The 14,152-nt window shown below is 58.7% G+C and overlaps 5 protein-coding genes across 5 annotated transcripts; 3 read left to right on the top strand and 2 right to left on the bottom strand.

Moving 5' to 3' along the window:
- Nucleotides 1–213: 213 nt before the first annotated feature.
- CH63R_06571 (uncharacterized protein) lies at nucleotides 214–1,992 on the top strand (the record flags this gene model as incomplete). Its single annotated transcript, XM_018301546.1, has 1 exon — nucleotides 214–1,992. One exon carries the CDS (start codon nucleotides 214–216, stop codon nucleotides 1,990–1,992), a length of 1,779 nt encoding a protein of 592 aa, XP_018159396.1.
- Nucleotides 1,993–3,332: 1,340 nt separating this feature from the next.
- On the top strand, nucleotides 3,333–5,315 carry CH63R_06570 (major facilitator superfamily transporter; the record flags this gene model as incomplete). The annotated part of the gene is made up of 7 exons (XM_018301545.1): nucleotides 3,333–3,438; nucleotides 3,527–3,727; nucleotides 3,802–4,163; nucleotides 4,249–4,347; nucleotides 4,401–4,593; nucleotides 4,673–5,244; nucleotides 5,298–5,315. 7 exons carry the CDS (start codon nucleotides 3,333–3,335, stop codon nucleotides 5,313–5,315), a joined length of 1,551 nt encoding a protein of 516 aa, XP_018159395.1.
- A 358-nt stretch (nucleotides 5,316–5,673) lies between these two features.
- Nucleotides 5,674–8,303, bottom strand: CH63R_06569 (Sugar transporter; the record flags this gene model as incomplete). Its single annotated transcript, XM_018301544.1, has 9 exons — nucleotides 5,674–6,080; nucleotides 6,137–6,241; nucleotides 6,316–6,510; nucleotides 6,596–7,003; nucleotides 7,148–7,269; nucleotides 7,333–7,467; nucleotides 7,550–7,710; nucleotides 7,829–8,198; nucleotides 8,266–8,303. 9 exons carry the CDS (start codon nucleotides 8,301–8,303, stop codon nucleotides 5,674–5,676), a joined length of 1,941 nt encoding a protein of 646 aa, XP_018159394.1.
- Nucleotides 8,304–10,111: 1,808 nt separating this feature from the next.
- On the top strand, nucleotides 10,112–11,734 carry CH63R_06568 (Vacuolar protein sorting-associated protein 62; the record flags this gene model as incomplete). Its single annotated transcript, XM_018301543.1, has 5 exons — nucleotides 10,112–10,253; nucleotides 10,324–10,750; nucleotides 10,834–10,951; nucleotides 11,017–11,066; nucleotides 11,125–11,734. 5 exons carry the CDS (start codon nucleotides 10,112–10,114, stop codon nucleotides 11,732–11,734), a joined length of 1,347 nt encoding a protein of 448 aa, XP_018159393.1.
- A 745-nt stretch (nucleotides 11,735–12,479) lies between these two features.
- Nucleotides 12,480–13,916, bottom strand: CH63R_06567 (uncharacterized protein; the record flags this gene model as incomplete). Its single annotated transcript, XM_018301542.1, has 1 exon — nucleotides 12,480–13,916. The coding sequence occupies one exon, from the start codon at nucleotides 13,914–13,916 to the stop codon at nucleotides 12,480–12,482; it is 1,437 nt and encodes a 478-aa protein (XP_018159392.1).
- Nucleotides 13,917–14,152: the final 236 nt, after the last annotated feature.

Below are 14,152 nucleotides of genomic sequence, written 5' to 3'. Positions count from 1 at the left end.
CCACTCGGACCAATAAAAATCCCTGCGCAACAAAGGGTTTTCGACTCGATCGGCAAAATCTCGTCTGGTTGAGTGAGGCTTCAGTAGCTCCTCCTCCTCTTCCTTCTCCTTCTGCCGCCCATTCTCTTGACATTCCGACGGGCGCCCACGACGCTCCACCAGCGTCAAGAGTCTGTTCGTTTTGCTCCTCCCTCGACGCGATAATATCTAATCATGACATCAAGTGCCGCTCCCTCTACCCACGACCCTGCTGGCCCATCCGACACCACCAGCAGCGCCTACACGAGGTTGCACATCACTCCTTTCGACCAGGACCTGTTGAAGATTGTTGTTCCGTCTTCCGCCCTGCCCAGCGCCCGGAACATCTCTTTCCACACGCTTGAAACCTTTCCCGAGAAGCGCTACGGCTTCGTCGATCTTCCCGAGGCAGACGCCGAGAAGCTTAAGAAGAAACTGAACGGCGCCGTGTTGAAAGGAGTCAAGATGCGCATTGACAAGGCACGTCCGGTCGAGGACTACACCCCCGCCGCCGACGACGAAGAGACGGGCAAGAAGCGGAAGAAGAAGTCCAAGGAGAAGGAGGAGAGGAAGAGGCAGAAGCGCGACGACAATGTTGTCGAGGGTGTCCAGTTGCGCGATCGTAAGGTCAAGCGCGGCTGGACCGTCCCCGAAGAGGCCAAGATCAGGGAGAAGAAGAGCAAAAAGGACAAGGAAAAGAAGGACAAGAAGGACAAGACCAAGAGGCGCGAGGAGCGCTCCAAGTACACAGAAAAGGAGGAGTGCTTGCTGAAAACGAAGCTGCCCGCCAAGCAGCTCCCGCCCACGACCGAGCCCGAGGACGAATCCGAACGCAAGAAGCGCAAGAAGAAGTCAAGGGAGGTCATCATCCACGAGTTCGAGAAGACGACGAAGTTTCCCACCTTTCTCAAGGCCACCAAGCCGGCCCCTGTCGAATCGCTCACCACCGAGTACGTCCAAGGCAAGGGATGGGTTGACGCCGAAGGAAACGTTATCGAGCCGTCCAAGATTAGGAGAACTGCGACGGCACCAGTTGACGAGTCCAAGGCGCCCAAGCCATCGAAGAAGGCCAAGGCCCCTAAGCCGCCGCCGCCGCCGCCCCGGGATGAGGACTCTACGAGCAGCAGTGCCGCGTCGTCCGATGCCGATACCTCTTCGGACGAGAGCTCGGACGACGAGCCGGAGCCGGTCAAGCCGGCGCCAGTGACACCCGCAAAGCAGACACCGCGGCCGCCGCCCGCGGAAGACGACACTACCAGCAGCAGCGGATCGTCGTCTGATGGCAGCAGCTCTGAGGACAGTTCAGACAACGAAGAAGAGACGGGAGAAGCTGCAAAGGTCTCGGAGCCTGCCGCCTTCGAGACACCCTTATCTGCCATCAAGGCCGCCGACGCATCGCGGCCCAGGTCTGCCGGCTCCAACGTCAGTCTCACCATCAAGATACCCCCGCCGTCAACGCCAGCCCAGGTTCATCCCCTCGAGGCCCTCTACAAGCGCCCGCAACAAGGCGACGACGAGAATCCCCAGACCGCCAAGGAAGCCGAGCCATTCAGCTTCTTCGGCGCCGGCGACAACGACGATCTGGAATACGAGGAGGATGTCGCGCCGGCCGGTCAGCTGCCGATGACGCCCTTCACTGCGCAGGAGTTTGAGTGGCGCAACGTCAGAAGCGCGGCGCCCACACCCGACACGGCGCACCCGAACCACACGAAACCTTTCTGGGCCATTGGCGCCGAGGGCGACGAGGAGGAAGAGGAGGACGAGGAGACGCGGGAAGAGATCGAGGCGACGCTGAACGCGGAGCGCAACGCCGAGGCCGAGAGCGGCATCGCCGGCGGCCCCGGTGGCGACTTCCAGAAATGGTTCTGGGACAATCGCAAGAACCTCAACCAGTCGTGGATGAAGCGCCGGAAGACGGCCGCCAAGGAGAGGCGGCACCGGGACAACAAGTCACGCGCCTCCAAGGCCGTGTAGCGGGCATAGGACGGATGCTCTGCCCGGCATCTATAGATGAAAAAGAAGAAAACAAATTTGGCCTTTCTCTCGCAAGGACTCTGTTCGTAATCCCGCCGCATCCCGAATTCTGACGACGACATCGTCAGCGTCGGTTGTTAGTGTTGTTCAGCTCCGGACCAGCAAACAAACAGAAAACGCCGTCCATCTTCAGTGACATGATGACAATGATCCGCCCTCGCCATCGAACGTCAGTCTTGGCCGCGTTTGCGGCGGAGGATGCGGTGCAGATGGCGGAATCTTGCCGTTATCTGGTATCATTCGGGCATCTTCGGTATCGTATCTCGCCCATGTTCCGCAGCCGACGAGTCGTGATAAGAACGACTTGAACCCCGGCTTCCCCCGCCTCCGTTGTGGAACTCAAGGTACATGTACCCCCGTCGAGACCTTGGCAGTCAGCACCGATCCCGCCCTTTGCTTGGTCGATGAATCTGAACGGGCAGAAGTGGGAAGCTAGGCATTATATCGTCCGACATGGACGCCCGGTCGTCGGACAACGTTGGCCGGTAGAGAGGCGGGCGGGGAAGAGAAGGTCGGCCTTGGTCCCGCGTGCTGTCTTATCACCTTTTCCGTCAAGCCCCTTCCCCCCTCCCTATCAAGTATCAATATGCCGTCGGCCAAGGTGCGATGCAGCTTCGCGGCACGGCCAGTGTAACATTGTGATCCCTATCCCTGCACTGCAACAGCACCCCTCCTCCACCCGCCTCTCAACCTCCCGAGTATCATTACCCGACGTGACGGCAATCTTTGCCCCCCGATCTCTCTCACCTCGAGCTGTCTCCCGCCTCATTGGGCAATTTGGCTTATGCAGCCGTGCCCAGATAAGATGTCGAGGAATGGCTGGTGGTGGTAGGAGGCCCACACCTTGTATTCGATAGGAACCAACTGACATGTCAGTCCGTTGTGCAAGGAGAACACTTTTCTTACCATGTTCGCTCGCCGCTCGCTCTGGGCCCACCGATAGAGCCCCGTGGTCGGCTATCCTGCGATGGAGGAAACGATCGTCTGTTGGATCTCTCCGCGGGAATCCTTATCTCGACTTGTTAGGAGGAGGGGGCCAGGGGTGACGTTGCCTCCGGCAGTCAACATGGACGGCCAATAGCTGTGATGGAAGCGACTTTCATATAACCACCACCGTCCTGCGCCTTGTAGCAGTCATGTCACTGCTTTCAAGGCAAGCCATTTCGAATATCGAACCACCAGTTGCTACTCGCCGCCATCTTAGGATCCCAACTACGATCCCCGTGTGTGTGCGCGCGTGTGCCTCGAGGAACCCCTCCCCCCTGTGAACCATTCCGAACATGGCCTCGCCTCATGATGTGGAAGCTCCCGTAACGGAGAAGAAGGTCGCTGTCGTCTCGGACCAGTCCGATACCACCAGCGAGGCCAACGGAGAGACCGATCTCGGTGAGAATCAACCCGCGCGCATTCTTCACAGACTCTGCTTGGATGTGGTAGGAAGGCCTCTAGTCAGCTAACGACGCCATCGATGTAGTATCCGTGGAAGCCCAGTACACCAAAGAGGAGTTCCACAAGCTCAAGCGCAAGGTCGACAAGTACCTCCTCCCGCTCATGTGGATATGCTACGGCATCCAGCAGGTCGACAAGACAGCTCTCGGCACCCAGGCCATCTTCGGCCTGCGCGAAGACACGGGCCTAAAGGGCCAGGAGTATTCATGGCTGACGACCATCTTCTGTGAGAATAACCCCCCTCTCTTCCCGGTCCTTATGCTCGTCTCGTCATCATGGAACTAACACGGCCTCGCCCAGACATCACTTACATGTGCTTCGAGTTCCCGAGCAACATCGTCCTCCAGCGCTACAAGATGGGCCGCACCCTCTCCGTCTACATGATCTGCTGGGGCATCATCGTGCTCTGCATCGGCTTCGCCAAGAACTTCACCCACCTTATCGTCCTCCGCGCCCTGCAGGGCGCCTTTGAGTGCTGCATCTCGCCCGGCTTCATCCTGCTCGTCGGCACCTGGTACAAGACGCGCGAGCACGCCTCGCGCTCCCTCGTCTTTCAGAGCGCCAACGCCGGCTTCGGTGTCATCGCCCACCTCATCATGTACGCCATCGGCGCCTCGACGCAGCACAAGGAGGGCGCCCAGCCGTGGCGCTACATCTCATATGTGAGTTGGCGTTTCCCTCTGTATTTGCCTGGATGTGAGAGATAGCGATAGAGAGAGAGAAAGAGACTGACGCGCTGTTTGGCAGTTCCTCGGTAGTCTTACGACGGCCATCGGATGTCTCTGCCTGTTCCTCCTGGGGACCCCTTCGGAGGTGAAGTGGTTGACCAAGGCCGAGAAAGAGATGGTAAGACATTCCACTCCCGTTTCTCCGCGGCCTCGAACGCTGACCGGCACCAGGCGAGCGCGCGCATCATGTCCAACAACACCGGCCACGACCGCACCGCGATTAAGGGGTGGAAGTGGAAGCAGGTCCGCGAATGCCTCATCGACCCATGCTTCTGGTTCGCGGGCGTCAACGCCTTCCTCAGCTCCGTGCCCAACGGCGGTCTCACGACCTTCAGCAGTATCATCATGACGTCCTTTGGCTTCAGTACGTGTCTTTCTTTACCTCTCGACATGCCTTCTGCGTCTCCAATCTTTGCCGAGTCCCAAGTCTAACACCCACCAAGCCAACTTACAGACCATCCTTATCGACATCCCCCGCTCCGTCATGTCCGTCATCATCTTCATCTGCGTTGGGTTCCTCACCAGCAAGCGCGCCAACATGCGCCTCTGGATCATGGCTTGTTCCGTGCTCCCGCCCTTCGCCGGCTTTCTCGGCATGTCCCTGCTCCCCAACGACCCGGCCATCAAGTGGACCAAGTGGGGGTGCTACTTCATCACCGTGCCCTTCGTCCTCGGCCTCTTCCTCGCCTGGACCCTGATCCCGAGCAATACGGCCGGCCGCACCAAGCGCACCATCACGAGCAGCTTCACCTTCGTCGGCTACTGCGTCGGCAACATGGTCGGCAGCCAGATCTTCAAGGCCAAGGATGCGCCCAAGTACACGCCCGGCACGATCGGCTGCGCCATCTGCTTCGGGCTGGAGTTTGCTCTGATCCTGACGTGGCGGTGGGTGCTCGTGAGGCGCAACCGGAAGAGGGACGCCGACATGGCCGTCGACGGTCTGACGGTCGAGGAGAGGGCCAAGAGGGGCAAGGAGTTTGGCGAGCAGGACTACACCGACTTTGAGAACCCTTACGTGAGTGTCCCCGACGACCTGGTGGCGAGGCTTGTGCTGACTATTTGCTCCAGTTTCGATACACGCTATAGAGACGCGTTGCGTGACAGGCAAGCAAGAGAGAACGTGGTTTCATTTCAAGCAGGGTTGGAATCTTATTTTGGGCGGTGTTCAGACGAGGCATAGTCGCCTATGAACGAGATTTACGAACTTCCAACGGACCGCACCATTTCGGAGTAATAGAAGTAACATTATCACTAACGAGGGGTATAGTAGTACCGTCTCTTGCCAGGCTCACACAGATTACATGATTAAAATACTCAAGACATTCCAACGATTACATGAGTTTCCTCCACGTGTTTCACGGCCTTTGAATAAGGGGGGCGCTGTGGTGAGAGTATGTAGACATGTCGCCCAGAAACATCAAGCCACAACAAGAATCCTGAGGTCTCACTCTTCGCCATCGCGACTCTCGGCATTCTCGTCGTGGTACAGCGGCGGGCACGCGGCGCCCTTCCGCTGCAGAATCCACCTCTTGGTCCACCACGGCAGCACCGTCTTCAGCTGGTACGCGGCGTGCGTCCGGTCGGGCACGCCAAAGACGTAGTCCAGCTCCTCGAGCGACTTCTGCTTCGTCTCGGGCACGAAGAGGAAGATGAGCGCCAGGGCGACGAGGTTGAGGCCCGCGTAGAAGGAGAAGGCGCCGGTGGCGGTCAGGGCGATGAGCATGCGCGGGAAGGTCAGCGAGAGCACCGAGCCCCAGAAGTTGTTGGTCGCGACGGCCCAGGACATGCCAATCTCGCGGTGGGAGAGGGGGAAGACCTCGGCTGAGTACATGAAGGGGACGGGACCCTCGCCTGGGATGGAGGGGGTCAGTATTCTGTTCTGGGGAGATGTGCCCTTGTGTGCTTACCCGGGGAGTAGAAGGCAGCGAAGAGGTAGACAAAAGTAGCGACGGCCGCGATACGCGCGGTGCTGTTCTCGTTGTCCTTGTCGATGAGGTAACAGAGGCCGGCAGCTATATGGTATGATGAGTGAGTCTCTTTCAGATCTAAAAGGGGTGACAAGTCTACGACAGGCGATTTCACGAACCTAGCAGAGTCCAGAACATGTTGGGAAAGGTGAACAGCAGCAGTGTCCGCCGACCAAAGGTGTCGATGGTCCAGACGGCCGGCCATGCAAAGGTAAAGTTAATGAGGCCGAAGCCGAAGCTGGCCCAGAGCGCCGTGTAGTCGCTGATGCCGCTCTCCTTAAAGATGGTCGAGCTGTAGAACGAGATGATGTTGACTGCCCACGTCCGCGCATGTCAGTATACATATCGCACCCTCCCTCCCCCGGTGTCGGGTAGCCAGAGGTTTAGTGTGAGACTCACTGCCACACATCTGCTGGGCAATCATGACGATGCCCGACGCCCACGTGGCGCGGCGGATCCGCGGGATCGTGAACAGCTCGACGAAGCGCGTGAACATGTTGCTCGTGACGCGCAGCCCGGCCTCGCGCACCAGCGTCTCCTCGTACTCGAGCAGCGAGTGGATGTAGTACAGGTCGCGCGCGGCCTGCAGCGGCGTGTTGCGCAGGCGGAGCAGCGAACCCCACGCCTTGGCGTGCCGGCCCTTCTTGAGGTACCACCGCGGCGACTCCGGACAGAAGTAGGTGCCGAGCACGAGGGGCACGGCGGGGATGAAGGCCGAGCCGAACTGCAGGCGCCAAGCGATCTCGCCCGTCTTGCCGACGGCAAGGTTGGCGCATGTGCCGAGGAAGATACCTCGTTCCGAGTTAGCTTGGTGGTGGGACGTTTGCCAAGAGTGATACCAAGAAACACCAAGAGATTTGGTCTTGGTTAGAACCTCTTGGGGTTACAACGTCGTTGGAGTACTAGGAGTAGGGGGGGGGACTAGTACAAGGGGTTTGAAGTGAGGCTCACCAAATGCAGTCCAGACTTGCCACGACATGACCAGGCCACCACGGATCAGAGTCGGCGAGTTCTCGGCGGAGAAGACAGGGACCGTCACTTCTTTCAGGCCCATTCCGATACCGAGGAGCATCCTGTCGATGCCGGTCAGCGACATGAACAGCTGCTTAAAGTGGTTTCTTTGGTTCTCTGATTACCTAGACGCCGCGAGCTGGCCCCAAGTCTGCGAGACGGCCATGCCAAACGGCGCAATCAGCGAGAGGATGGCGGCGACGAAGATGACGCCGCGACGGCCGAGGAGTTCGTTGAGGGGGTCGGAGATCCAGCCGGCACTGGTCGCGGAGTAAGCTGAGCAGGTGCCCTTCTCGCAAGTGGGTTGGGTTCCAAACCGGTGCGCGCACACGCAGTACTTACAAGAGGCAGATGGTGATGTAGGGCATGGAGTTGACGAAGCCGATGATCCAGCTGTTCCTCGCGCAGTCGCCCTCGTTCGCGACGGGGCCGCAGGCCGAGCCGGCCGCGTCGGGGATTCCGAGCGCCACGGGGAACGCCAGGTTGGCGCCGTTGGAGCCGGTCTACGCAGCGCCGTTAGCCACAACAAAGGGTTCGGGGAGGTGTCACTTTGTGAGTATCGCGGGGAACATTTAGCAAGCAAAAGGAGGACAGTAGAATAGAACAGCCGCCCCGACCCACCTGGTCCCATCCTTGGATCGCCGCGGCGATGGAGTTTAAGATGATGGTGTAGTACAGCGGCCACGGGTGCTTCCAGCGGTTCGTCACCTCTTCGCGCAGGGCCTGCCTCTCGTCCTCGTCGAGCTCTTCGATGGATTCGAACAGGGCCGGACTCTGCGCCACGAGGGCGCCCTTCTTGAGCAGCGGGAGGATGTCGTCAGGCAGCCCGTGGGCCCGCTGGTACGCCGTCACCTGCTCGAGAAGCTCCGCCTTGGGGATGCCCTTGAGCGGGTTCTTGATCTCGCCCTCTAGGTTCTGGGTCAACTCGGCGATGCTTTTCTTGCGGCCGTCGCCGGCATCGTCGTGGTGTTGGACGCCGTCTTTGTGGACACTGCATGAAGGTGTGTGTGAGCTGGTTCGTTATGGGGGGTTTGGGTGGAAGAGGAGGTCGTGCTTACGGCGACTCTGTGTCGACTCCCTTCTCGTGTTGTGCCATGGTGTCTTGTTAGCTTGATAGTCACAGTACGCAGCAAAAAACCCTATGCGCCACGATAGAAGTGAGCCACGGCGGTTTGGTGTCAGTGACGCAGATGCAACAGAAGGAGGGGATTCGTCCTATGTCTCCCGACCGACGGGAGGAGGGGGTTCAGATTAAATATCTAGGTTGGCCCTTTGTGAAGAAAGATCTGGGGCCAACCGTCCCATCCCGTCCATTACTTGAGTAAGGCGCGCAGGGAATTCTGCCTCGTCCCATCTATGTATGACATGTACAAAGCACTACGACGTAGCGGGCGTCGGGCGAGCAAACAGTCGGGGGGGTCCGGTCTCTTGGTTGGCCGGCTCTCGAGGCGTGAAGATCATGGAGGGATCAAAGGTCGTATGAGTGGACAGTACACTACACGGTCAACACCACCATCGAAACATGCAACAGTCGCCAAAAGGCAGGGCCAAACAGGCCCAATCTGGGTGAGATGCAAGCGCGCCCGGATCGGTTGGTGTCTCTGAGCGGAACATCCTGCGGGGTAGCACCCATAAGCACCCCTCTACAGTATGCTCACGCAGCTTATGCTGCAATAGCCTGTCGGTCTCACCATTGAAAAGTCGTTCGGCTTACCCTGGATCTGGTCGCGTGGTACCACCAGAGCGCCAAGGGGGTCCAAGGGTGGCCAAGGGGATGCCCCCCTTCATGCCGGAAAGCTTAGAGAAGCTTAGCCTTCTAAGTCTCTACCTGCAAGTACCGGCGAGTAGCCAGCATGCACATCGCCACGAACGGTGCACAGTAGAGGAATCCCGCGCTGTCTGGTGCAAGAGGTTGGAGGGGGGGGGGGGGATGACGATTGTTGCCGAGTTTGGGTCGGAACAACGTAAGAGGCGCGCTAGAGCTTGTCTCCCTCCCCACGCGAAAGAAAGCCAGGACAGGCGGGGTGAGGGGGACCGGGGAACGCCGTCGGGATCTGACCACAAGTCCTAAAGGTGCCCCCATATGTCAGATTGTGAGAAAGCCAGGCGACCCAAGGCCGAAACCTGGTTGACAATCAATGGCGATCGCCGCATAACCTGTTCGAGAACTGAAGCCTCCATACACCGGCGGAGCTTTGTGCTTGAAGTGGTTGTCGTTCGTTCCCCCCACTTTCCGGCCAAGATCGGCAGAGTCCGAGTTTGGAGCAGGTCTAAAAAGACGTGACGCTAGGAGTTAAAAAAGCTGTCGTTGGTGGTGTTGTGGAAGTGCAACTCAAATTCCTTTTCCACGAGGGAGACAGCTTTTCAACTGCCACGACTGTGAATTCAAGTAAGTAATGGTTCTCATCGAGGATGATGGATTGATGATGCGAAACCATGGTGTGAGAAACGCCAGCGAGCCCGAACTCCATGTGTGTTCATGATGGTAGACTCCAAGCAAGCCACAGTTGTATCTCCTGGCAACAGAAAATGCCATCTCGCCTCGAAGAGAAAGAAGTAGGCGATGTGCCCCGACTCAACCACCAAAATCCTTCCAGCCCAGCCCGAGATGCCGCAATGCCGCGGAACACTCATCGAGAAGCGCTTCTGTGGAGAACACACGGCTGGGCGGGTGCGGGGGACGGGACAGAAAGAGAGGGGCACTGGGGGCTTGGCCCCACTCCGAGAGTTCCGGCCGGACCCCGAGGTTCCCGTAGTGACGCTGACCCGTGCGTGCGCGCTGAGTAAGCAGGCTTCGCCTTGGCCTTTCTGGCTTTTGCGCGCTCGGCGCCATGCCCGAGTATTCATCCCCCTCAAATATCATCAAAACAACAGATAAGAGACGAAAACGGCTCAAGGTATGACATGGCCGATGCATCACCTGCTTCCACGCGGGAAATCTCACCCCGGAGCATCATCGTCTTGCTCATCGGCCTTTCCGCATGCTCCACCCGGGCGGAGCGGGAAACCGCCGATCTCAGGTGTCCCGAATACGTCACCCGGCACGGTAGGCCACTATTCCGAGCTTCAGGGTCCCCGAGCTTCAGGGTCGTCACGTCGTCTAACAGCTGTCATAGCACCTCTCGTCTGGCTCCATTCCTATGACCGGTACATGCCCAGCGACCTCTTGACGCACATCCAGCACACATCACCGGCGCTCGACGGGAGGCAAATCCCAGATCTCCCGGCCCTCGACCTGGACAACCTGGAGATTCTCAATTCCTTCGGCGACGAGGTGGCTCTCACGTCCAACGACGACCCTACCACCTATCCACCATGGCTCCTGGGCGCTTCCCCCGACGCGGATGGCAGGATTCACAATGCCACGCCCTGCGTCGTGATCCTCGTGGAGAAGAGCGAGAGCGACCTCGACGCATTTTACTTTTACTTCTACTCGTACAACGAAGGTCCAAACGTCACCCAGGTCCTGGAGCCGTTCGACAGGTTGGTCAACGGCGGGAAGGCGGCATCCGGGATGCACTTTGGTGACCACATCGGTGACTGGTCCGTCGTCCTAATTCCCCTCCCCCCCACATGTTGGAGTGCCTTGCTTGTGATTGACTAGGCTTGCTGACACGGGGTTAAAGGGAGCACAACATGATTCGCTTCCGGGACGGAAAGCCTACTGGCATGTACTTTAGCCAACATGTCGACGGCGAGTCGTACGGCTGGGATGACGCGAAGCTGAGCAAGGTCGACGGGCGGGTACGTCGCTATTTCATCTTTGTTCTGTTCAAATTTCCATGAAAAGTGTCATTGACACGTAGCAGCCGATCGTTTACAGCGCGTGCGGTTCACACGCAAACTATCCGACACCCGGGTCAGTATTATCGTACAATTCCGGCGCATCAACTGGCCTCACTGACACAATTACCTAGAGACCAAATTCACAACGCGGTGCTGATAGACTACTGCGACGAGGGCAAGAGGTGGGACCCCGTCCTCTCGGCCTACTTCTACCGATTCGACGCCGACTCCTTCACCCTGACGAGGCTGGACCCCCCCGATGAATCGTACCCCACGCCGCCACCGCCTTCGAACCTGACGTCCTTCTTCTACTACTCGGGCCGCTGGGGCGACACGTCGTACCCCGATTCCGACCCTCGGCAGGAGACCGTGCCGAGGTTCAAGCTCAGACGGTTCCAGACGGGGCCCACCGGCCCACGGCACAAGCACCTCGTCCGCAAGGGCCTGAAGCCGGACCAGAGGCGGAAAATGGGCTGGATGGAGTGGGGCGTCGGCGTCTACATGTCGCTGTACCCGTGCTGTCTGCGAGGGTGGAGGGCGTGGGTGTCGATGGGTCTGGTCGGCGCGCTGGTGTCGGCGGCTGTCGTTGGCGTGGTCGTGGGTATTAGACGGCACAGGACGAACAAGTATAGACGGCTGCAAGCGGAAGATATACCATTAGATGATTGGGCATTAGAGGATGATGCGCTCCTGTCGTCGTCCGAGGACGAGGGAAGCCAGAAAGGGCAGAAGTGGTCATAGATTAAAGAGGGAAGGAGCAAAAAAAGCGCTCGGCGCGGTGAAATGCATATACTACATACATATCAGCAACTTGCAAGTCATGACACGCTGCCAGATGCAGTAGCCTCGTTCCCACTGATTCGGCAATGCGGATATCAACGGTTTCAGGGTCGACGACGGCTACCAGGCAGAAGAGTCATCCCTGCTGACGAGATGTAAGATGCTTCGGCGAGGACGAAGTAAAGCTGAGGGAAAAGGTCAAGGGAGACGGGGGGGACAGACATGAATCACTCGTTGATGCATCGCGTTGTCAAGCACACCGTGTTACCAACGTCGTCACCATCTCGCGAACCGTGTTCAAGAGCACTGTTTTGCTATCGTTCGCCGGGCCTGCTAATTACTCAAACACATCAACCAACCATCCCATCTGCGTGATAGACCCTTATCCGAATGGGCCCCCTCTGCCGAAGCGAAAAAGCCAGAAACCGAAAACCGAGTACGCCGCTCGCTGCCGGGGTATCATCCATCCCAAAGCCGTCTTGCGTCGCAAAGCCCCCCATCCGGAACCCCGTCTTAAATGAAATCCCTCGTTACCCCCCATTCGAGTTCGTCAAGAAAGAGAAGAAAGAGGAAAGAAAAAAAAAAAGAAAAACAAAAGGAATCAAAAGCCTCCAAGGAACAGAAGGAAAAAAAGTCTTTAGACCCAATTGGACACTTCGTAGTGGCGGTGAATCTGATGGAAGGAATCAACCGTCTCGCGCTGCTTCTAGCTGCCCGAGGCCGGGTTGTTCGTGGGCGCCTGGGAGGTCGTGGCGATGACAGCCGTCATGGAGCTGGTGTCGGAGCTGGTCTCCGGGCCGAGAGAGACGTCAGTCCAGCAGTACACGGCAGCCGAGCCTTTGTCCTGCTCCTGAGTCTTGTCGGTCTTTAAGTGGACGCTGTCAGTTTCGCGGGTGGAGGAGGGCGTGGCAGAGTCAAGGGCCGGTCCAGCAGAGGAGGGGCGGGAAGTCTGGATCATCTCGGAGCCGCGAGCGCTCTTGGTCAACTCGTGGTTCGTCTGGGCCGCGTGTGCGGCGAGCTGGCGGCGGTGATGGATCTCGGAGGGGCTGGCGGGCAGGGGCAGCTGCACGTGAGCGTCGAATGAGCGTTTGTGCTGGTGGGCCGAGTCGATCTGGCTCTCCTCGTCAGAGGGCATGACGGCGTTGCGAAAGTTGTTCATGAGGCAGAGGATCGTCACGGTGAAGACGGAGGTGCTCAGGCTGACGATGACCCAGACGATGAGGCCGTGGGGCACATTCAGCCGGGCGGTGGCGAGAGTGACGAGGGACGAGGCCGAGATGAAGGAGTTCATGAGGAAGAACATGGTGAGGATGGCGGAAGCGCGGAAAATGTTGGAATCGACGCTGATGCGTTGGAACCAGAAGGTCTCCGTCCCGGCGTTGGCCATGACGCGGTCACGGTCTCCGTGGCGACGGTGGAGGTGAATGTCGATGAGGTGGCGGCTCCAGCGGCGGCCGTGGTGGTAATCGAAAGGCGATGCCGCGCCGTCTCTAAAGGTCGCGGGGATGCTCTGTCTCGGCTGGGCGTCTCCTTGCGGCTTCTCGACGAGCTCGGGGATGTTGGCGAGGTTGCGCGTGACACTGAGGTAGGTGAGAGGTCGGGGATGGAGCGAGAGAAGGCGCGCGTTGGGGTGATTGACCTGGAACTCGTCGAGGGACTCGGACACGCTGACCTGGCCGACCTGGCTGCTTTTGGTGCTGCGGTTGAAGCCTTGGGAGGACTCGGTGATGCTCCGGGTGATGGGCACCATGACTGACGCCCGAGGGGTGGCATTCTGAAAGGGCCAGCGGGGGGAGGCCGGGACTGTGAGCAAAGAAGCGCGCTTGGCAGTGGCCAGGGTGTTTCGGGGGCTGATCATCGACTCTCCGTGAACTGTGGAGGGAGTGTCATCGTCCAGGTTACGATCTGTAGACTCAGTAGTGACGGGAGAGGGAGGAGTCGGCGTGAATGGGCGGGGGGCAAGTCGACGCGCGTGGCGCGACTCATCTGAGAGGTCGGAGATGTCGTCGCAGGTCGGCTCGATAATGGTCGGCTTGGGAGGCAGCTTGAAGGATGCGAACTCCTCGACTGAGGGATACACGTTGCCTCTGCTGGTGACTGCAGTGGTCTCGGAGCTGAAAGACGCCTGGGGCTGGATCGACATTGTTGCTGCGTCTCCTCCTGTTGCTGCGTGTGATGCTTCGGTGATAATTCGCAAAAATGAGAGTGAAGTTGGAGAGACAAAAGAAGATGGTAATGACAGTGAGCTATCTTGTGAATGAAAGAATGGTGGGGCAAAGCCACAAAGAGGAAGCTTTGAAGGTCGGAAAGAACGACCGGTAGTGTGGGTGTAGTGATTGTTGGAGGGAAGAGTTATTCCATTGTGAGGTGAGGCGGGTC

Source organism: Colletotrichum higginsianum, chromosome 4 (genome assembly GCF_001672515.1).
Source record: "Colletotrichum higginsianum IMI 349063 chromosome 4, whole genome shotgun sequence".
In the NCBI taxonomy this organism is placed as follows: Eukaryota; Fungi; Ascomycota; class Sordariomycetes; order Glomerellales; family Glomerellaceae; genus Colletotrichum; species Colletotrichum higginsianum.
The sequence above is the reverse complement of the archived record's forward strand: the minus strand, read 5'-3'. Positions and strand labels throughout refer to the sequence as shown.